At 41.6% G+C, this 22,757-nt stretch overlaps 1 protein-coding gene and 1 long non-coding RNA gene across 3 annotated transcripts in view; one reads left to right on the top strand and one right to left on the bottom strand.

The window, feature by feature from the left end:
• The window catches only part of LETM1 (leucine zipper and EF-hand containing transmembrane protein 1), a 54,980-nt gene that overhangs the window by 21,349 nt on the left and 10,874 nt on the right, over positions 1-22,757 (bottom strand). Inside the window, exons 2-4 of one of the 2 annotated variants that reach the window (XM_013178469.3) lie at positions 17,892-18,051; positions 5,514-5,571; positions 3,673-4,129 (exon numbers count right to left, since the gene is read on the bottom strand). In XM_013178469.3, coding sequence (XP_013033923.1) covers positions 3,673-4,129; positions 5,514-5,571; positions 17,892-18,030 — 654 coding nt within the window. In that variant the 5' untranslated portion in view covers positions 18,031-18,051. Of the gene's footprint in view, positions 1-3,672; positions 4,130-5,513; positions 5,572-8,864; positions 9,018-17,891; positions 18,052-22,757 lie in introns of those variants that run through there. The other variant, XM_048046574.2, reaches the window with a different exon arrangement.
• Positions 8,929-21,913, top strand: LOC136790630 (uncharacterized). Its single transcript, XR_010830941.1, has 2 exons — positions 8,929-9,052; positions 13,898-21,913. It is a non-coding gene; the product is annotated as an uncharacterized lncRNA (long non-coding RNA).

A 22,757-nucleotide genomic window follows, 5' to 3' on the forward strand; every position in this document is an offset into this window, starting at 1 on the left:
GCTAGAAAGGAAATTTAAAATAACATAGATATAAAGAATGTGAAATCAGGTTTTAGTATCTTTTTCTGTAAAGTTGCTATATACTGCAGAGTGCCAGAGTTTCTCCAGTTCTCAATGCTATAGAAAGTATTTCAAAAGCCTCACTGTGTCTCAATAGGATTATTGAACAAGTATCTCATTTAAACCTCTTAAAAGCACCTGAAAACAGGAGGTGGTCATTTGTTGCTGTTAAAGCTGCTTAACTTCTTTTATTCATCTTTATTTGTGCTCCACCACTTCTTACATGCATGAGCTACTATGGACTAAGTAATCAAGAATAAAATGAAAGATCCCTCCCCCCGGCCTTATAACAATTGTAATGTACATTTAAATCCAGGGTAATGAGCCCAGCTCGGTAGATTTTTTTTTTTTTTTTAAAGTTACGGCTTTTCTAGAGCAGTAATCCCCTGAAGCAGGCAGATGCATTAGTTACTAAATCTTGAACTGCATGAAATAAATATTGTCCTTTTGATTTCTGTACACCCACAGGCGCACGGACTAGGCCGTACAGTCTGTAATCATATTTTCAGAACTCTGAAGCTTAATAACTTGGTTTATATTGGGGGAGTGCAGATCCTGCTTGACTCTGTCTCATTTTATAAAGCAAATAAGAAGTTATTGGGAATAATGTCAGCTCCTAAATCAGAGACTGAAGGCCAGACGTACACTACTGCCACAGCACTGTCAGTCAACATCATGACTTAATAAATAGTTATGATTGGCAAAAACCAGCAACATAAATGCTATTGCACAAGTAAATACATGCTTCTCCCCGCCTTCCCCTCCCCAGAACTCACACCAATCCAGGGGAACAGCAGCAACAAACAGCCTGTACAGGCTGCGTGCTGCTGTAGAACCACTTTGTAGAGTACAAAACCAATAAAACTTTAGTCACCATTTTCTCGGCATAAAACCACCCAAAGATCTTATATATGGTTTGAGGAAAGCACACGCTTCTCAGATCCAAAGTTAAGACATTTTTTGCTGTATAAAACAAATTCAGCTTCCCAGAAAGGAAGCTTTAGTCTATTGTTTATGGATTCAAAGATGCTTCCATTCATTCCAACAATAGAAGATAAATGAATACCAGGGAGTTCAAAAGGATGTAAGAAAGTTCAGAAGAAAATTTTAAGTCATACAAACAAGTATATTTTCCCTAGAAAAAAGTTCAAATAATTGTACAGAATACAATACAGTGTTCCTATTTCTATCCAGCATCTATTTTTAGATACTGAAAGTATTTGTATGAGGTGAAATCCAAACATACAGAAGCAGTTTTACAGCTGGATTAAGCTAACGTAACACTAACCCGAGATAATACATTAAGTCATAAATGTGCACCAGCAGTCCCAACGTGAAGGCACACCACTGATCCAGCTAAAACTAACCCCTAAATACATATGCAGACATGCAGAAAAGGATTAGCACAAACCAAAAGGGGGTGGGGCGGGGCGAAGCACTTGCATTTAAGCACCATGCAGGACTGGCGACTTGTGCAGCAGCACAGTCCTGAATCAGCTTCCATGAATCATGAAACAGCATCAAAGTGAAAGAAAACCATCTCTGCACATAACCTAATGCAATGGTGCATGATTACACACACGTCGTTTGGCGGTACAGCATGAAGGACTTGTGACTGCTCTATCTGCTGCTGCAGCTCACATACTACACGCTCCCCTTTTTTCTCTGCACAGGACAGGAGGGTCTGTTAAGGTTGATACGCTTACCACAAGCTCTGTAGTATCTGCCATCTAGCCTAAATGTCCTGAGCTGTCCTGCTGCAGAAAGTAGTTCTTAAACAGCCATTGCTTTATTTTGCATGCTTTCCTTCTTCCTGACTTATCTCCTAAGCGTACAGAAGTGTTCCTGTTGAATCCGAGCCCCACCAGCAACTGCACACGGAGAATTTTGTGACTGATTTTTGGTTTACGTGAGCAATAGTTCCCTTGCATTAGCCACACTGCAATTGCTTGTTAATGTGGTTAGATTACTTGGCTATCTTTCCATTATTGCCTCCAAAGAGGAAGGAAAGGGCAGGCAGAAATAACTCATTTGTCAGTTTGAGTGAAGATAAGATTTTTCTGAACTGTCAGTTCATACATGGTTTAATACATTTAAAGCAGTATGTCCTTCAAATAGATACATGTAAATATATACATACATATTTAGGAATATATATAATTAAGAAGTCCAGGAGCAACATTTCTTTGTTTTAAAGACTTCTTTCAATTTAAGGCTAAATTAAAAAAAAAAAAAAAAAAAGAGAACTGTGTTAAAGAAAAGTAAAGGTTTAAAATAAGCATGTGCAAAGGTTTTGTTCAGCTGTAGGCTGTTTTGCTCTTCACCGACCCTGGGTTCAAAGCCTACCACAACTCCATTCCAGAAACAGGACATCCTCTACCTCCACATAAAGAAAGTACACAACCTAGATTGAGAAAAATCACATTACTGTAGTTCTTAAAGCTATTTTTCCTACAACTTCCGCACTGGATTGCACACAGACAATCACCGTAAGAGGAGATGCTACATCAACATGAACACCAACTTATACCTGCACAAGAAACTCCTATTTTACTTAAAATAGGAGAATTGATTTGGAAGTGCTCATCTGCAAAAAAAATAAAGTTCAGGAAGTCCAAATGCCAGACCACTAGGGAGCTATGAGAAAGACAACTCTGTGGTCGCTAACCAGCAGTACTATAACAGCAGTCAGGTGAACAAACCCCTTTATCGACCAAATAACACATGCCTGTCCGAAGATAATGTATGAATACTACAGGTACATGCTTTCTAGTACTCAGTTCTGATCTTCCAGCAGAAATATTTCCGTGGTATTCGTATTTTTCTGTTGTTTGTATAATTTCACACAAGTATGGCTCAGCAAATACCAAAGAGGCAGGAAAGCCAATGGTTCCAGTCTTGCCTTGCGGAAGAATTTTGGTTCCATTTTAAACTGTGAATTAACTCGTCTCACTTGGTTTTCCCAATATTCCAAAGCTCTGAACAAGGCGGCACAAACCAGAACTGCCACTTCCTCAAGTCCTGCTGTCCTCATTTCCCCCCCTCTCCTCAGCTGCTCTTTCTTCCTACTACATAATCTCCTCTCTTATGTCAGCACAGACTTTTAAATTTATTGCTGAGCAATGCTTCGGCTGGATCAGCTGCCAAATACACTCTTGTACTGGCATAAAGAATAAAGCAAAAATAAGTAGTGAAGATGCTGAGACCAAATACCATCAACCACTGCTGCTGTAGTAGGAGATATAATCTGTAATGAAAACTGCTACATGTGCATTTCTGTCATTTGTCTAATCCTGCAAATATAGGAAAAGAAACATTTCTGCATACTTCACTGAAGTGTGATATTTTCAAATTGTCCATGAAAATGGTCAATTGTTAATTATTTCTTTGTAAAATTACGTATATAGTGAGGAAATATTTGTCAAATTCATCAAATCAAAAGTTTTTAGTGACCACACAGGGAGTTACTAAAAGGAGGAGGAGGAGGAAGGAGGGAAATTCACACAACAATTTTAATTCTAGGAGCAACACCCAACAAAAAGAATGAATTCAGTTTAAATAAATTGAGTGATCAGTAAGGTCACTAAAACGAAATTGGTTTTTACTCATTACCTGTCTCCGTTCTCGACGCGACAGCGTATTTCCATGAAGTATTCTCCAGAGCATCCTTGCAGCTATTTTTGTGTCAATCCACAGTAACCGAAAGCCATGGTAATAATGCTTCAGCTCATCCACAATCCTCTGTCCAATAGATTTTTTCACGACTTCCACTTCCGTTGGACTATATATAGGTCCTCCTTCTTCCAGCTTCTTGTTTTTGTCCTTTAAGGACTTCAGTGACTTTTCAACTATGGAGTCATCTTGAAGGGAACGCGAAGAATGCCACCATCTAACTGGAAGATACTGGGGACCTAAAACACCTACGGCTGCTAGGGGCATCCATGAGCCAGAAGAGCTCATAAGAGTAAAGTATGTTCGTTCAGATCCTCTAGTCCAACAACAGTAGTGGTCTTTTTTGGAGTATGCATAAACAGGAGAGACACTAGTGCAATATTTAAAGTGTACAGTCCTTCAAAAGAAAAAAAAAGCATTCAAGAATTAACAACAGATGCTGCATCAGTTGAGAAACATCTACATTTTAGGAAAGCCAAGAAAACCTATGAATCCCAAAATCAGGATGTCTAAATAGTTAGCTTTACTTCATGACAAAAAAGCAGGTCAGCAAAAAAAACTGCAGTGAATTTTCCCTTAAACTACTTTGAAAAGGTAGCTTATTTTACTCAAATTAAATAAAAAGCAGCAACCGTAAGTGCCTTCCATTTGAAAATAAATCTGTGAAACCGTAAGTAACAGAAAACCCCTTCTATTACTTCTCCTGTTTGAAGGAAACACTGGAGAAACCACAGGCTGTAGACGAGGGACAGGTGCTGAGTTACGGGGAGAGAATTAGCATCAGAGAAATCCAACTTCATTAGAGTTCCTCTTTTACTATCTCCATGCATCTTGTTTCCCCTTTTCAGCAGAAACTTTATAAACCAAGTTCCATCATGGTACCGAGGTGATGCATACTGGAGCAACAGTCTTCTACCCTACTAAGAATTTTGTTCTTTTTCTTTTATTAAATGTAAACGGAAGACATTATTCAAAAACCTCAAACATTTACACGCACATTAGAACTACTCAGTATATGTAAGGAGGCTTATACTTCACACTTTTTCAGAAAGATATGACAAATTTAAAACAGCAGATACAATACCCTACCTTGTATATATAAAATACACATACAGCATCCTATATTGCATCTACCTACTGTTGCGGTAGGTGTCCAATATTACAAGATAAAGCATCAAAAAATTCAAGTAAGCCTTGTGATCCAGGTAAGGAACGAAGAACGAACTCTGTCAACATCCAACTCCATAACTGTCTCAAGAACACGTAGTAGCTGGATTCGTTTTCAGAAGAGGTCATCACTTCCTAGGAGAGCCTCAACCAAGGCTGTACCATACAGCACACTGCCTTGGTTTAACCGAGATACAACTCAAATGACTACATTCCTAACTACTAAACTACACGTTTTAAGCTAGATTTGATTGAATGTTTCCTCTGTGGAACCCCCCAGAGGAAGTACACAAGAAGCCCACGATATCCCATTATGCCACTTGGAATCAGTCGAGAACAAATGATTAATATTCCATTGCTTTCATATCATAAGGGAAACAAAAATGGTCGAAGTGGGTGAAAAAGGGAAGATCTCACTTTCCTTCTCCCACACACAACCAGGCAGATGAAGAGTAGTAAATACTCAGACTTCTTCTCATCTGTCTATAACATAAACTGAAACTGATATTTTGCACATTTTTGTCTACAAGAGTGAAAGCTGCATTCTATTATAGTATACTAACTGACAATTTGGTACAGCTCTGAGTTTAGGAAAAAAATTCATATTTACTCACATTTTGTTTGTCAACCTCAGGGATGTACAGCTTAGACATGCCCGATCTCCCAAGTTACCTAGAAAAACACCAGTTATTAGCATTCATTCTGAAATTCACAGTCATTTATCCATAGAGTGAATTGTACACAAACATGATTGTAAAAGACTGGTCTTACTAAGAGATAGCTACCAACAAAAACAATAAAAAAGGTACTTAGCAGCAACTGGACTTACTTATTGTAAGCACATTCACACTTCGAATGATTGTGCACAATCACAAACATCCAAGCAAGAGAGGTTTTATACTTTGACGATAGCAATGTGATGTACTAAAGCCTAAGTACCTCATCGTATTTCAGCAGAAGCCAAAGCATATGTCACAGTCTCCTCCTTTCTCTCAATCTGTAATCCCCTGACTCATAGGATGAAATGGAAAAACAGGTGGGAAGCAACTCTGTAACGTGGCTGGCATCCCCAGAAGTGTTCAAGCAAACTGTCCATACATACAGTCAAACTCTGTGGAACATGAGTTACTGCCTGAACTTGTTAAATTGCCTTAACAAGTCTCTGAGTCCTTTGGACAAGCAACTGCAACTCATAAAAACCTCACTGAAAGCAGAAGTCATTCCTGAATGGTTCCACACCACCACAATACCAGATGATCTGGATGGATTATCACCTACTAATTCTGGACAAGGCCAAGAGATGGCAGGGTATGAGGGTGGTTTTGAAGGTTATTGGTCAACTTTTCCATCATCAAAGCTAAGGTATAACCTATAACAGAACCTGAGGTAGAGAGCGTGGTATACGAGGAAATGCACCACTAAAGCTGGTTGGCAGAAGCCTTCCCCAACAACACAGCCTAATTATTACAGGAAAAGAGACACCTTCAAAATCAGGTAGGGCAATCAAGAGGCATGGAAGGAAGAAGAAAAAAGATAAACTGACTTACCAAAGAAATATCCCAGTAATTTGGGATTATCACGTCCCATGCTCAGTGGGCTTTGATGTCTACCACAAAAGCTGTGGCATTATCAAATCAAAGGAAAAGGATTCACCCTTCTCAAGTTATATCAAAGTAACAAAAACAGGTACTCACTATCACTGCAAGTAAAAGCCAGGGGAAAGCCAGTCCCTTCTGGCTCATAAATCAAGCCCTGAGAGGATGAGAAAGCATTCTGATCAGTGGCTGAATTCCTTGACCTGAGAATCAAACCATCTCAGAAGGATGCCCCTGACTCTAAGGAACAGCTGAGCAAGTCAAGAGTACTCAAAATCTTGACAGATGAGCCCCAGCACTGTAATCTATTTCCTTACCTCAGTGCCAGGAAGCACACAAAGCCTAAATTAGCCAACAATTGCACCCACAACAACAAAAAAAAAAAGCCAAAAATGAGTCCTGCTGGTAGAGGACATTACCCTTACAGACAGGTGCACCTAGAGCAACGGGGGATGACATGGAAAAAATCAAAGCTGACTTGGAGTTTCTTAAACAGAGCTCACTAACAGCACAATCCTTTCACTTCACTTATCTTTATTTTTCTTCCAGCTAGGATTCACTAATTCTAAAGAAGGGGACAAAGAACAAAACTCCATAGTTACCACAAGAAAGAAAACATGCTGACTCAAACAATTCTTGTCACATTGCCATTCGGAGTGTGAATGGGCACGCAGAAAACATGGATGTCACTGGAACAAGCTACAGGATAACTTCATTTCAACCTTGCTAGTCCTGTCAACAAGAGCTCTTTTTGGCCGAGTCTATGTTCTAGCCATGTACCTAAGAGTGACCCGTCCCTGAATGAAAATATACACTTGGTTCAGAAAAGAGCAATGTCCATACTCCTTGCTTCTAGGTTAAGACAGACAGACAAATGTGTCTGAACAAAGTGAACATAGCTCACCGTACTCAACACTTTATTTAAGAAGCCTGTGTTAGAATAACTTGCTTTGGAAGTAAGAAAAGTGACAGCGGCAGACAAGCTACACATAAACATATTCCTTGTGGAAAAGAGGTCATCAGAAAGTTTAGTTTTAAATTTCAGGGGAACATCAAAACCGAGGCTTTAAATGTAGAATATCTGTGTGCTGTTAGTGCTGAGAGTTTTTAAAAAGAAAAGGCTAACTTGAAGCAAGTCCCTACAAACTACACGCCTGCAGTGCTTAACAGCTTGATCTTTACTAGAACATCATTTAGGATTCTTAGAAGCACTTAGAAGCACTTAGCTTTAACTTAATCTTAGATTACTTACACGTTAAGATGAGCTAAGTAAAGCAAGCCACTATACAAAAAATGATATAAAATGATGTGTTAATAACTGACTAATACTCCAATTAAAAAGCCCTGGCTATACCAGGAGCAGAGTACGTTACAACACACAAGTGATTTGGCTGTACCACAGTATTTCAGCAGATGAAAGTTTTCATCTGGGATGAGATTTGTAACATGCAACAACGGAGGGATTATTATCATTTCTTCTTACTCTATGCCACCAGAGGAATCAAAGCTCCCACCTAATTTGAAGGTGCATGGATGTGTTGCTTCCCTGTTTTTAACGAAACTGGATGGGTACGAAATCGCAGCTGGTTGCTCAGGCCACTGTACAAGTTCAGCCTAAATAAACGTCTTTATAACTGTGGTAAAAAACAAAGCAACAGGAAAAAAAAAAACACACCAACAACTAGAAGAAACTATCGCACTTCAGTGCTGGCTGTAACCAAGAAGCTGGCTTGTTATCAAAGCGAGCAAGCACCCGTGTGGCCACTCAGGTTGCCAGACCGTGGATGTGCAGACACCCTGCTCTGACAGCCGGGGCTGTGTCGGGGGCACAGCGCTGGTGCTGAGCTCCCAGCCCCACAGCTGAACCCCACCGTGCCAGAGCGGGACGTAAAAAAGCACCACGGGGCTGACGGCCTGTCACAAGCCATCAGCTGTTTCGTGTCATTAAACCCCACCGCTCTAAGATATTTAAACTGACAAATTAACTGGATTACTGATGAACTATCTCGATTAGTGATGGACGCTGCTATCACGCACTGGGTTTCCTTTTTATTTCCCAAATCTTGCGAAGCCACTTGGAAGAAGCCAAGCTGACATTTTCCTCACAACAAAGCCCCAGGAAAGGAGCTGAGGTACTTCCCTAAGGGATACAGAGGAGCGAGAAACACAAGCAGGCTGCGTTGGGAACAAAGTAAGAAAATCGGGGACGAAGCAACCGGGGCTGCACCCCCTCCTCTCCCTCAGCCACCCCTGGGGCCGCCACCCCCGGGGACCCCCCGGGCGTCGCCGTCCCCTCCCTGCCTCCTTCCTCCCCATCTCCCCCCGCCCCCCCCTCCCTCCTCAGCCCCGCCGGGCCGCGGGGAGCCTCACCCCTGGGGGCCCGGCAGCGCGGCAGGCGGCAGGCCGGCCGGCCGCAGGCTCGGAGCAGCACGGACGCCATCTTGGCGGCGGCGGCCTAGCGGCGGGCTGCCGGCCTGCTCATGGCCGCCCCGGGGCGGCTGCCGCCCGCCCCGTCCCCGGAGGAGCGGGGTACGCCGGGAAGTGTAGTCCTCGGCACGGTAAGGCGCTGGGGCGAGACGGGGGTTGTAGTCCTCGGGTAACGTCAAGAGAAGGGCGTCGGGGTGCATGCTGGGAGATGTAGTCCGCCCTCGGGCAGCCCGGCCGTGTAGCCGGCTCCATTCCCCGGCAGCCCGAGGGGGTTTGGGGGTGCAGATCAGGGATCCCCGAACCGACCCCGGGACCTTGTGGCTCCAGAAGGCCGCGGTGCCCTGAGGGGACAGTGGCAGGTCACGGAGCGGCGACGTGACAGAGCCGGGGCCGCTGCGGGGCTCAGCCCCGGGGCTTTCTTTGCCCCTGCCCCGAGCTCACGGGGCCGGTAGCCGGCTGGTTTGGGGCCAAAACCCGGCTTTTAGGGTAGCGTCAAGTGCTGCCTGGCAGCATGTGTGTGTATCTCAGGACGTGATGGAAAAAACACCTTTTTTATTTTTTTCCCTGGAGATTTACAAGTGTGGTATTTTTTATTAAGATAGTACATAAAGCAGTCAAGTAGCCAACATCCTTCACTAATTAATAGTCATTAATAGTTGGGCTGTAGGTGGCATGTTACAGTGCAAATACCCACCTATTTCTGACCAGCATTAGCATCTGCTATCAAATATTCAAGTGCTCACTTACTACAGCATTAACCACTACCATTCGTTTTGCTGAGTTTTTAATCATACAGACACGGAAAACAACCAGGACTGAACCGCAGAAATTATAATTTCATCTGAGAATAATGAAATTGTAAAAATTAGGAATACATGGTTTGGGTGGTAATGGCTTCCTTGTTCTAAAAAAAAAAAAAAAAAAATGGGGGAAAAGCTGCAGTGTTTTTCAACAAGATGGCTGACACCCACTGTCAACAAGATGGCTGCCTCAAGGACAGGTCTCCAAACAGACAAAGATAGCGCTTCTTTACACCGCTTAAATTTCACAAGTTACTTACAACGCTGGGCAGTTGTTCACCTACACACCCACGTAAGCCCCAAAGAAAACAGGTGCTCTTTTACTTTATCTGTAAAGGGTGGCAGAATCTTCAGGTTTGACCGAAAACATGACTGACTGAAAACAGCGTCTTATACAGGAGAAAAAAGCAGATGTGTCTGAAGTCATCCTTCATGCTTGAGACTTGGAAAATGCAGGAAATTAATTATTATTTTAAGTTCTTTTATGTATTTAAAGAAAATCCTCAGGGTTTCTCCTAAGCATGGAAAATTTCAGATTAAGTTTATACTACTTATATTTTTCATTAAATAGAATATCTGAGGATGGAATATTCAATTGACCAAATACTCAAATGAATCAAGATACCCTTTTCTCACTATCTTTGGATTGGTTACAAAAACACTATTATCGTTTAGTGACTATTAAAATTTTAATTGGTAGTATTATTTATGTACTTATTATCAGAGCTGCTTTTAAAATGTTAGGCTCCCAAATGTATTGCAAGATTTTTAGACAGCTGTGTTTGCTTTACAAGTATTTAACTGTATACTGCATTTAAATAGTTAAAATAATTTAAAATGTGTAATATAATAATAGTGCTTTATGTTACTACAGCGATCTTAAAAAACAAAAAAAAATCCCAGTCTACACATTTCTCTCACTAGACTGGGTTTGTAGCCTTCTCTTGCTATTCTTTTTTCTTTCTGGTTGGCTGATAACTAAACCAAATGAAATGGGGCAACTAATGGCAGTTCCTTTAACAAAGCTGCTTAATTATGTAGAAACATTATATGAAGTCTATACAAGAAGAAGAATATGCTCTGAAGTCATTAAAGTATTGACAAGAGATTTGAGACAGCAAACAGATGATTACGGTGGGCTCAATACACTTATGCAGACAAGTAACGAGACTTTCAATAGTTTCATTAATTTCAATAGTATTCAGCGTGCCAGATGATGTACACACGAGCCTTTTCAGAACTGAATGAGTTATGCTTTTGTACAGCCTTTTGTTCCAGATTTGTTTATACCTGGAAGTTACATGGATTTCTTCCATGTATGAAAAGAAATGATAATACACTGAAAATTTCCTGAACAGATACAGTTTCGAAACACTAATTGATTTTGTGCACTTACCAAATATTGGGAAATAAAGCTTAAGAAAGAAATTAAGTATTAATAATTTACAAGTAGTTACACGAATTGTTCCCATATGACAAGACCTAATGATTTTGTGTTATATATGGGCCTTCCATGCAAGTCAGATTTTGCTTTTAAAAAAAAATAAAAATCTTTCAGACTGTTCAGACCAACAGCCTAGGAGTTCACAAAGCAAACACTCATACCCAGAATAAGACGTGATGCACATTGTTATTAGAGTTTTATGTTGAAAAACCTTAAGCTGCTACAGCCATTTTAGACCTGATTCTTAAAGCAACCATGTTGTTTGGAAAAATTGTCAGCCATCTTGTTGAAAACGATAGGTTTTGTAGCAGGAATAGGGTGAGAGACTAAATGGAAGAAATACAAACCTTTCTAGCTGGATTTAAGAAGGATCTGAGAATGATGCAAATCAATGCAGTATTTAACCAAAATTAAGGTTATTATTTCATATTAAACATCAACTTTTTCCCCACAAATGTTAAATATCAGCAAGAGCAAGGTGAGAGCTGTCTAAACAATTACAAAACAAACTGCAAATAACAGGAAACCATGGTGCCTGTTATAGTTTGTGGGACCACCAAAACATGTACTTTACTGATATTTGAGCATAAGCCAGTAATATGAAAAAAAGCAAGAATATTTTGTTTGTCTAAGGAGGTACGTGCATAAGATTTCTAAAAACACAGAATATGCCTGCATCCGTGCATTACTTTCATAGACTGGAAAATGGGGCAGATGAACTTACAATTCCCTTTAAAGAAATTTAGAGATCAGTTTGGAAACTGGGGGACAAATGTCTATATGAACAAGGAGCAAAACTGTAAGGTAATTAGCTACATATGCAGTTTGCTCTTCCAGAAATCCTGTACTTCATAGCACAACAGATTCCCCATAGTAAACAGTTATATGAAATTCTAATTGCTATTGTCCCTTACTCCTTTCCTCTTCACCATCTATTAAGCTCTAGCGTGTGATATGCAGATGCATATGGGGAACAGGATTCCCCTGGGGCCTGCCAAAAATACCTACACAGTTGGAGGTGACATCTCTCCATGTTCACCACATTTGTCACCCCTTCCCTGAGGACATGTCCCAGGATGCACTTCCTGGATCCTGTGGATATTTTTGGAGGGTGGTTAGCAGGATTGTCACTCCCAGCTTCAGATACACAGTTAGTTGTCCTATGGCTCGTGAAAGTGGCTGTGTAGCAATACCAAATCTAAGACAGGACCACATTAATTTCACACACATGGCTTCGGTTCCCCATTGCACCCAAGTGACAAGCCAAACTGGCAGCAAGACACTGGGGACGTAAGACTTGGTGCATGAAGGGGAAGGAGGTGCAATATATGATGCTCTAGGCTGGAAATGGGAGGAGGTGGGAGCATAATTAGCATTTCATGAGACGAAAGACGGGTTTGCTATTTCTCTGATGCAGCACCATGTTTGTTTACACAGTGTGACTATAAGCTGTGTAGCAGTACAGGACCATATACACTATTTAAAAGTAGGATTAAGCTTTTAGTGTGCAGAACCTGTTTCTATGGCAATCGCCAGGTTGTCTCCTTGAATAGATTCAACAATATGGGATCAACCTCATCTTTATTCACCACTGTTCAGCATAAATCTGGGAAGAAAAAAAAAAAAAAAGGCATTTCTGTGTGGGAAGTTACACTGAGTTACCACTTGCGGGAGAAAACCAACAGATTATTGGTAGTTCTTTAAAAATACTCCCATTCATAATCACAGACATTTTGGAGAGACTCCCAGGATACAAAGCCTGTTGCCCTGTGAATGTTAAAGCCCAAAGGTAAAAGTTCAAGTGGTAGCTGGATTATTACAGACTTGCTGTCTATGTATGTCCAGGTCACAAGTTCGCTCCTGTGTGTAATGTGCCAAAAACCAGCAGCAGTGGCTGCACATTAACAGCAGCACAGAAATAGACCAAGTTGGGTGCCTTTGTGAACAATGCGGTTAAAAGCGCCTCGGAGATTTCCATGACGGTAATAATGTGCTGTAAACGGTCACTCCAGATCCAAGGATAATTACCTGCTCAAATTCCAGTCAAAAAGCTGTATTTTAGAAGATTTGACCCAAATTGGCCTGATATAATAACAGATTGGGTCATCGTTAATTAAATTTGACACGTGTAGACAGACAAGGAGAACATAACTGGGAGAACACAAACGGGGTATGATGGCTTTTCAAACTGAGGAAAAGGTAGCATTTGCAGTTCATAGCAAAAAAAAGACATACAGATTCTAGTTTTAACCAGCAGATGGAGCTTACGTGAAACAAACAAGCGGAAAAGATGCATAATCATTGCACAAAGCAGTGTTTTGGGGCGCTGCAGTCTACAGGACTGGGGGAGGACATGGGGGGAAAAAGCTAGAAGGTTCTGGCCAAGGCAGGAGCAAGCAGAAGAGGGAAGGCAGACAGGGTTCAGGCTATAGGCATAGCAAAAAAGAAAGAATGTAACAATAATGAGTAAATTGATTTAGATCTCCAAAAATATGGAGAGAAAAAAAAAAAAAAAGACAACAAAAGGAGTCTCCAGTGTTAAAAATGCACCTGTTAGTGCCAGCTGATATGAGAAAGTCTGGGATTTTGTGGCAATATTAACAATGCTGTATTTAAAATAACCTGTTAGGCCTCCCAAGTCATCAATTTGATTTTATGAATGACGGGCTTTAAAAATATGCATTTGGAGTTATTCTTTGCCTCCTTTTTTTTTTTTTTTTTCGAGTCTGCAGGGTTTGCAAGTTCCTGTCTGCAATTAGAAACACAGAAAGCTGACAATCTTGTGCCATCATCTGCCTCTCAGAGTTAGGTCTTTAAGAAAACACCAAATGTTGTGTTACTGTCAATAAAAGCCTGAAATCTGCTACCTCTGCTTTCATAAACCCATCAAGAAACAAGACAAGAAAAGCCTGCAGCCACGGAAGCCCTCCCCCAGCCCCATCTCGGATTTAGTAGACCTGATCCCGCACTCCTTACAGATCTTAAAACTCCTGGTGAAGTCAGACCGTATGAATGGAGTGCTGGAAGAATACGAGGGTCCTGCAAACCAGATACCTTCCAGCTTGTGTCCATTAAAGAAACAGCAGAAGGTCACCACACCTTTTTAGGAAAAGTTTTATCTCTGTATTCTGAAAGACAGGGAGAAAAATGGGCTACTTCCACAGGCAATTTTAGTGGCAATAACATAACTTTCTTTAGCGATTTGGCAATGCCGAGGCTGCTTGTGATAAGCACAAGTTTAGAGGGGGAGAGGATTACAGCCAGCACATGCACACAGCTGTATGACCGGGTAGCAGGCAAAATGCTATGTCCCGTTGTCCTCCTGGCATTGTCTGTCTCAAAGGAGGGAAGAACTAAGCATTTCTTTTAAAAGAATGAGTAAGAAAGATATTGAAGATGGAAAGGTTGATTTGCTGAAGCCTGATGATTAAAATTCCTGTGCAGAATTTAGCCCTCTTGGGCCTCAGCTATTGTTACCCCTTTCTTGCTGTTTTTGCTGATCGTATCAGTCCTGGCCCATATATTTTTTCCTAACAACCGGCCTGAACGACCCCACCAGAATATGTCTTTCTAACCTTTGAATCACTCTCTCTTGTTTACCTTCTCTGGTTTAAACTCGCTACCTTACATAATCCAGACCAAGGCTGTAACACAGATCTCACACTTTTTTATCCTGTTCTCCTTGACCTGACTAACACTCCCATCTTCTGTGCTGCCATACAATGACCTCCCCATTCCAGCATGCAAGCCCACAGCCCCTCCTTTATTCAAGTCAAAGAGCTGCTTTTCTCAAGAGGCCTCCCCACAGAGATAATGAAAAGCAGATTAAGAGATTTAAAAAAGGAGTTGGTTCCTTTGGAATGGTCAGTGCGCTTTCCCTTTCTACAACCGTCCTCTAATACTGTAAATTTTCTAAATCAGTGTTTGTCTGGATGTCTGTGCCTTGACCTCAGCAGGACCTAAGCTGTTGGGCCCCAATCCCACGCATGCATATGTATGCCATGTCCCTTTGCTGTTAGTGACATTAACAGACACAATGTGGTGAAGGAACATGCGCAGTTAGGTATTCGTAGGATCAAATCGTGGCGCTTGCCAGATAATATCATGAAAGTGTTGGAAAGGGCTGAAAATACACTTTTTAAAAAAAATCTTTGTTCTTGTGATACAGAAAGAATGATAACTTCCAAGGCAAGTGAAGGCGCAGCTCTACGGAGAACACTCGGTTTGGACTGATGTGTGCAGGTATCTAAGAATCTTGAGGTGAAATACCTGGTAAAATGTGATGTGAAGCTACAGAAAAATAACAAAGAGCCATCGAGCACAAGTACATGCCAGCGGTGCTTTGCCAGTATCCTGCTTTTTTTCCTGTGTGGCTGAATTTCAGGCATCGGAAACAGAAGACGCTTTGTCTGGGTTTTCCCATGTAATCAGCAACCTCTCTCCTGTGTCTTAGGCCTCTATTCACTTTACTGCTATTATAGTGTCCCCTAGAGACACTTAGGAGGCATTCGCCCCCAAATGTCCTGTTACCTTAAAGCGGTTAGTTTTTTTCTCAGTAACGCCTTAGATGCTTTAATCCTGGTTATGTGGCTGCAGGAAGCATGGCTAGCAAGTTGTATCTGTGTATAAGAAAATACAAAGTTGACATAAAAGAGCGTCACTGTTGGATTTCAACAGTATCCAGGGGAAGTAAAGTCCCCGAATCGGGCACTCTCCTCTGAAAGCAACTTCAGGAGGGAGCTTTGTGTAAGAGCTGAAGGCGCAGCTGGGGGCTGCAAATATCTAGCAGTTCATCAGCTGTGCTGTACGGCGAGAGGGATTCGCTGGGCTAATCTGAGCAACAGGTAAAAGTAAGCCATCCAGGCTGCTTTTCAGTCAGGATGACAAGCCCCACGCTCATTCCAGCACGATACATATCTCTCGTTTTCCCTTTTTATCACTAATCCAACAGATGAAAGAGGAAATACACCCAACATATATCAACAAAAAGACTCCATTCCCCTTTGGCTCAGGCAACAGTGCTTTCTTGTCATGCTAAGGGAACAACCTCCTCCCCTTTCCGAGGCCTCTCCTCCCAAGGAACAGACATCTAACTCTCTCTGAGCTGGAAGCCTCTTTCAGTGTGCCAGCTGGGAATCAGGGCCCTGGGCTCAATCCCAGCACCTGTGCCTAGTTTTCTTACAGAGCACGGCCAGCTGCTCTTCCAGGTCCATAAATGTCCTGTGCACCCTATTTCTTTTCCTTTCTGTCTGTTGTTTTGGATTAGAAATGTAAATGTGTTGCTTATATTTGGATTTTTTTTTTTTTTGCAAATCTGCTACTTTAAAATTACCTGCACCTAGTTTGTGCTACGGGTCGTATCAGGGCGCTGACAAACGGAGCCATGCCATGTTTTTCACAATCCTCAGACCGAGATTGTTGAACTACTCCAGTAGTGCCCCGTGCTATTTCTGATGGAATTTGAAGGTGAGCAGGATGTAAGTGCAGGCCACTTGGGAAACTAGTCACAGGGCATTTGAGAGGAAGAAGTGTTTTTGATGGCTGGTGTTTGTCAGAGAACTTTTCTGGCACTAGGCATGGTAGCAGTGAGTGTTGTTGACCCTGAGGGTTCACAGGGATTAGATAATTGCTTTGGCTCTGACTTAGTTCACAGCACGTTAGACCAGTCATTTCTATCCGTGACACCGGCCTATCGACTGCAGACTTCCTGTGTTTCTTTCTTTCAGTGTGTGGAAATAATTATGCATCTTTTCTGAGTTTGCATTATGTACTTATTTATCCAACAGTTCTTATGGAGAGAGGCAAGGTTAGAGCTGAGAGAAGACTGTTGTCAGTGCTAATAGCTTAACTCTGAAAAGCCCTCATGTCATTCAAAAATCCTAGTATAAACAGGGACCAGACTGGGACTTGCATTCTGTGCCGCAACAGGAGGGAGATACACAGAGGTCTGGAAAATAATGAAGGTGGGAGGAAAGTGAACAGAAGATGGTTATTATCACGGCTCATAATACCATATTAATGCAGTCTATCAGGGAGCAGGGCTTAAAAAGAACAGAAGGAAATATATTTTCATATTAACTTCTTGCCACAGGATGCTCTGAAACCCCAAAGTATAAATAAATAGGTTCAGAAAGAAAATAGACAAATTCATGGGAGGTAGGCTCAATGATGTCTCTGACACATGCTCATCTGCTACAACATCTGGTTCAGGATGTCCCTAAACTACCGATTTTCAGAAGCAGGAATGATACAACCAGGGAAGGGCTACTTTTCCTATGCCCTGTTCCCAGTTCTAAGCATCTGTTACTACTTTCCTTCTTGGTTTTCCTTGAGGAAAGGACACACCAGACCCCGCTTTTAAAAGCCTTTTACATTCTGCAAATCAAGAGAGGTGAGAATAAGAGACCATACGTGATTACCCATGGGTAGCTAATGAAAACCGGAGGACCCGATGTATAAATTGCATCTAAGAAAGTGTCTGAGGTGGACTGAAGGGTCAACGTTGGTGGGTGACAAGCCAGTTGACTCCAGGCATGCATGGCTGGCCCCGTGGTGGAGGGCTGTGACAGCTCAGTTAGTCCCAGAGCATTGCTGCCATCCTTCACTCCAGGTGTTGCCATCACCAAGAGAACGAAGGGGTTAAGAGAGATGGGCATTTTTTGAACAAAAGTGCAATGAAAGCCAGGCCAGAAGGGGGGAAGGATTTCAGTCCAGTTGGTGACTTACAGAGAACTTTGCACCATGAAACTACCAGGGTAGGGAACTCGCATCTTCTTTGGCTTTCATACCACAGCGCTTCCTCCCTCCAGATCTTGACAAAGTCCAACTTCTGCCACGAGCTGTCTGGAAACAAACTACAGTACATCTCCCTCTAGTGGGTAGTGACCTATGAAAAAGCCATGATGACACATACGTTAGAAATTTGCCTCATATTTGCTTCCCATTACCTCCTTCCTTCAATTGTTTTCTCCTTCTTTGCCCCCATGATCTTTTTCTCAAATCCACTGTTTTTTTTGATACCCTCTAAACATGTCTGCTCTTCCTCCCTTCCTGTGCTATGCGAGGAGCTGGGCTGTTTGAGGGTTTTCTATTTGACTTTCATAGAAGTGGAAGTGAAAGTAAAGAAGCTGCCCAAGATTGAATTTTAAATGAAATATTCTAGAAATTGTCAGTGTTTGCACAGAGGCACGTGTGTAGACCCCAGTACTCCAGAGACTTAGGAATCTGGGAAAAAGAAAACCCTAAGACCTGAGGTTTATCATTGATTTTTTTTATTTGAGTCAGTCAAAAGAAATATACAGTTGGGTTTTCTTATCCTTAAAATTGATTTATTTGGGTAGAAACTCTGCTGCATTCTGCTTAATAGGTTGTTTGCTTAGAATTTGTTGTTCCATTAGCAAAAATATTAACAGCAAAATACATAAGCCAGCTGTGTTATATCTAAAGTTAGCTCTCTAACAGCAACAGTTAACTACCAAAGAGTATTCCCAGAGCAGAGCTGACATTAATTGAGAAAGATAGTGCTCTCAAATATGTCGAGGCAAGATGCTATAGAAATTGATTTAACCAGAGCATGCCTTTTGTCTATGGAACTGCATTTCTCTCCTTTGCAGAGCATATAGGCTAAATACTCTTGCCGTTATTCCGTTGAGATTAATGAAAATATATTAGAAATGAATCTCAAAGGTGTTTCCTTTCTCTGACTACTCTGAATTTTTGTCTGTTTAAGCACATTTCAAAAGGCAAGATGAACAACCCAATATTCTCCAAATAGAAAATGACAGATCTGGCTGGGAGAGATTTTTGTGTCAGGCTTTGATAAGAATACATTACTCCAGTGGTAGCAGGCTTCATATTAATCACTATCTGCTATCTTTCTGTTTAAAACTTTGAATTGTCTAAATAAACCAACAGGAAAGACATTTTGCTCCAATGCAAGTAATTTTCCCAGATTCCTTGGTGCACTGACCTTCTTCTCAATTTGGTGTAGTAGTGGTGTTCCTCAAAAGTTACTAATTAGAATCCCAAAAGAGTCTTTATTACGGCAAACACAAGAATCACTGAGTGACAATAAACTGGAATTTAACTGGAAAAAATTAACATCACTGATCATTTCTTCTGAGCAATTTGTGCCCTTACTAATACCTATGCAATCCATATATTTACATTATTTTATGAAAGCATCATACAAAAATAATTTCACTATATAGCATAACAGGATTGTAAACAGTGTCACTTATGTCGATAAAATAATATTATAGTTTTTGCTCCCTTTATAACTGAGATGTCAACATAACTAATGCCATTTCACTGTTTAAAAAAAAAAAAAAAAAAAAGATGAATTCCAGTCCTTCTCCTGTATCGGTAACAACACATTTTCATTCAGCTGAGACATTTCATAAACCTGTTGAAGGTAAGAATTACAGATGCTGCTGAGAGAGGATGTGAAGGCAGAGAGAAGGTACTGCAGAGGAAATTCACAGATTTTGTCTCCAGAGCTTTATTTACATTGATATACAGGAAAGCAAGCAAGCAATGACTATCGGCTTTCAAGATGAGCTTGTGGTTGTGACAGTAAGAAAATGTTCCTTTGCTTCCAAATTGAGTACATTTGTTCTGGAATTTATTAACACATTGTAAACAAAGAAACTTACTGTGCCACATCCTGTTCTTTATTTAGGGTGGATGAGGGCTTCACTGGGCATTACGGAAACTAGAACAACTGTACCAGGCTAGACCAAAGGCGTGCGTGTCCCTTTATCCAATCTCTGATCATAGTCAGAAATGAGTGCTTAGGGAAGGAGTATGAGAAATGAGGCAAGCACAGAGTGTCGCTGCCATTAGCCTGCTCCGCCTGCAGCAGTGACTGTTGTGTTTCATCGCTGCTGATAAACACAGAAGGTAGTCTAGTGGTCTGCGCACAGAGCTGGGAGCTATGAATGCGTGTTTCAGTCTTGCCTCTGTCACCAAGGTTACTTGTATATTGCTGTGTCCCAGCTCATGTGCACGTGTGCTTGTGGCAAACCCGTCTTCAAGCCTCCGCACTGCAGAGGCACACGCAACCCACGCTTATGTACCCACGCTCACATTCATCCTGTAGTTGGCCAGATCTGGTATTACCGTTTGGAGAGATTTGTGCCTCTCTAATGAGCTGCTTAACATCTGTCATTGTTTCCTGAAAAGCTGCATAATATCCCGGTGCACTTCTTATTGTGCCCCTTTCGCTCTCCCCCACCCGTTCTGGTTCGTCTATTTTTCATATGGTTATCACTACCAGTCTCTCTGGTCCTCGTGCTCTGTCTTAAGCTTGTCATCCCTCAGTTCTTATGCTCCGGAACGGCAGGCTCAGAGGAGTGTAAAAACTCTGCAAATGTTTTCCATGGGCTGCTTAGTCCTAGTCAATCTATCGAGTAGTGTGGAGAGGCCGACTCTTTCAATGCCCCTGTTGAAGCATTTGGTAAAAAAGTGATGCTGTTAGATTTCCAGTAAAACTGGAAAGCTAATGTTAAAGACATCTCCTTAAAAAATCCTGATGAAAATTTTAACAAACACACTCCACCATCCTTCAGGACTGCCCAGAGTGCCCAGCACTATGATATCATTCCTGAACAGACCCTCAGAAACTGAATCCATCAACTGCTGGTCCACATGCCTCAACATCACAGTCTGTTACTGAAACTCTCCTGTCTCCTCCAGTGCAACCACTGTCCCACCTCCCATGGTCTACTTAAACTATCTTTCCAGAAACACAGTGTAGAAGACTGCAAGCTCCACACTCAAGGCACTGCTCAGAACATCATGATGTAGGCAGGTAGATGGGGAGCTGCCAGAGCTACCATTTCCATCTTTAACCTTGCAGTGGAGAGCCTTTAGCACTTTGATGCACTATTTGTCCTATTTAGCCATTGGGCAAGCTCTCACTTCTGCAAGCTGATGCAAGCTGGCTGGATCAAAGGACAGGCTGGAGGTATTTCTCCCCAAATGCTGATCCTTCCAGCTGCTTGCACCTCAGCTTAAGCAGAACCCTGGAGAGCTCCTCCTCCTCCTGCGGCCTCCAGCTGAGTGTCTGTGCAGGGCAGGGGGCACGGAGGCTGGAGTAAAGCACACACAAATCAGAGGTGGCTAAACCAGGGCGAAGCTGGTGGGAAGAGCACTGTCTGTGAATAGGAAATAGGCTAGCAGTCAAGCTCTGGTATATTGGCATGTCAGTGGAGGGCTGTGTGTAGCAAATGAATAAATGCAGATGCACATGTTTTAGCTATTTCCCCAGGGTAAAGTGAGTAGGAGAGCGATCAAGGAGTAATATTTGCTTCACACTGTCCTGCGAGCACAGGTTCAATATACACATTAGCAAGTATTTATAGGTTGCGTGTCTGGATGATGGAGGGATTTAGACAACAACCTGAACAATCAGCAGCATACACAAAATCCCGACAGTCTGATCCCAATCCCAAATTCCTTCTTTCGTGTTACAATTCCACAAGCAATTAAAATGGCTACTTAGCTGTGTTATATTATTATAAATAATTTGTCAAGTACTTAACGTATGGGAAGTGGTGTTAATTGTTAGGTATTACTACCCAGGTAAAAATTATACCCGTGTTAGGAAAGCACAGCAATATACCATTAACTTGTTTAATATGCCAGCACTGAAAGAGTGATACGTTTTTCTTTTACATTTCTACTACAAGAGCTTTGTTATTACTTTGATCATTAAAATTCTTTCCGCAATAAAGGTGATTCAATGATTTTACAAAGCAAGCTCATCTCTAGAACGTTATAATTCGACAATTTCAAGGCATTTCAACACAGACCCTCGTACGTATGTCATATATCGCATTGCAGATTTCATCCAATAGCACAAAATGTACTCTGAATGCAATATCATCTTATCAGTATTCTAGCACCATAAGCCCTCTCACTGCAAGCAGGGTACTGTTCATTACAATGAAACTGAAAATGGAATAACTGAAGGATTGATTTATATGACCTTCACTCGGGAATGTTCTAATTCTGACATAATCTCTCTGACTGAAATCCTTAACACTGTATAATTTTGATTTATTACCCTTAAAAAAAGGAGCCGAGATCTATAGATCAACAGAATACCTAGCATGAAAAAGAGTGGTGCAACAGCTCAGGAAGACTGCAAGAAAATGCAGATTGATCACATGACTTTACTCCAAACATTGTCTCAGCCAGCAAATCCAAGAACAGGGCTGAAAGCAAGTGGAAAAACATTATGCGGATGTTTTCACAAATCCACTCCGTCACTCAGAAATCTCTCCAGATTACATATGTTTTTATAGCAAGGATAAGAGCATCTTAATAAGTAAAAGGATGAACCAAACTGTTTACTGAAAGTTGCAGGAAATGTTTAATAAACAGCTCATTTATGGCGAAACGTCCAGATCCTGATTCCCGATACACTACACAAAGGGCTGAAAAACTGCTTTAGCAGGCAGCTCTGCTTTACTCCCTCACCAGCTGAATAACCTATTTTATGCCATTCTCTCTTAACCTCAGCTTGTCACGGGGGTCTGGGGAAGGCTTTTCCATGGCGCGAGGGTATGTTGGACCTGTCTTATTGCT

Source organism: Anser cygnoides, chromosome 4 (assembly GCF_040182565.1).
Source record: "Anser cygnoides isolate HZ-2024a breed goose chromosome 4, Taihu_goose_T2T_genome, whole genome shotgun sequence".
Classification (NCBI taxonomy): domain Eukaryota; kingdom Metazoa; phylum Chordata; class Aves; order Anseriformes; family Anatidae; genus Anser; species Anser cygnoides.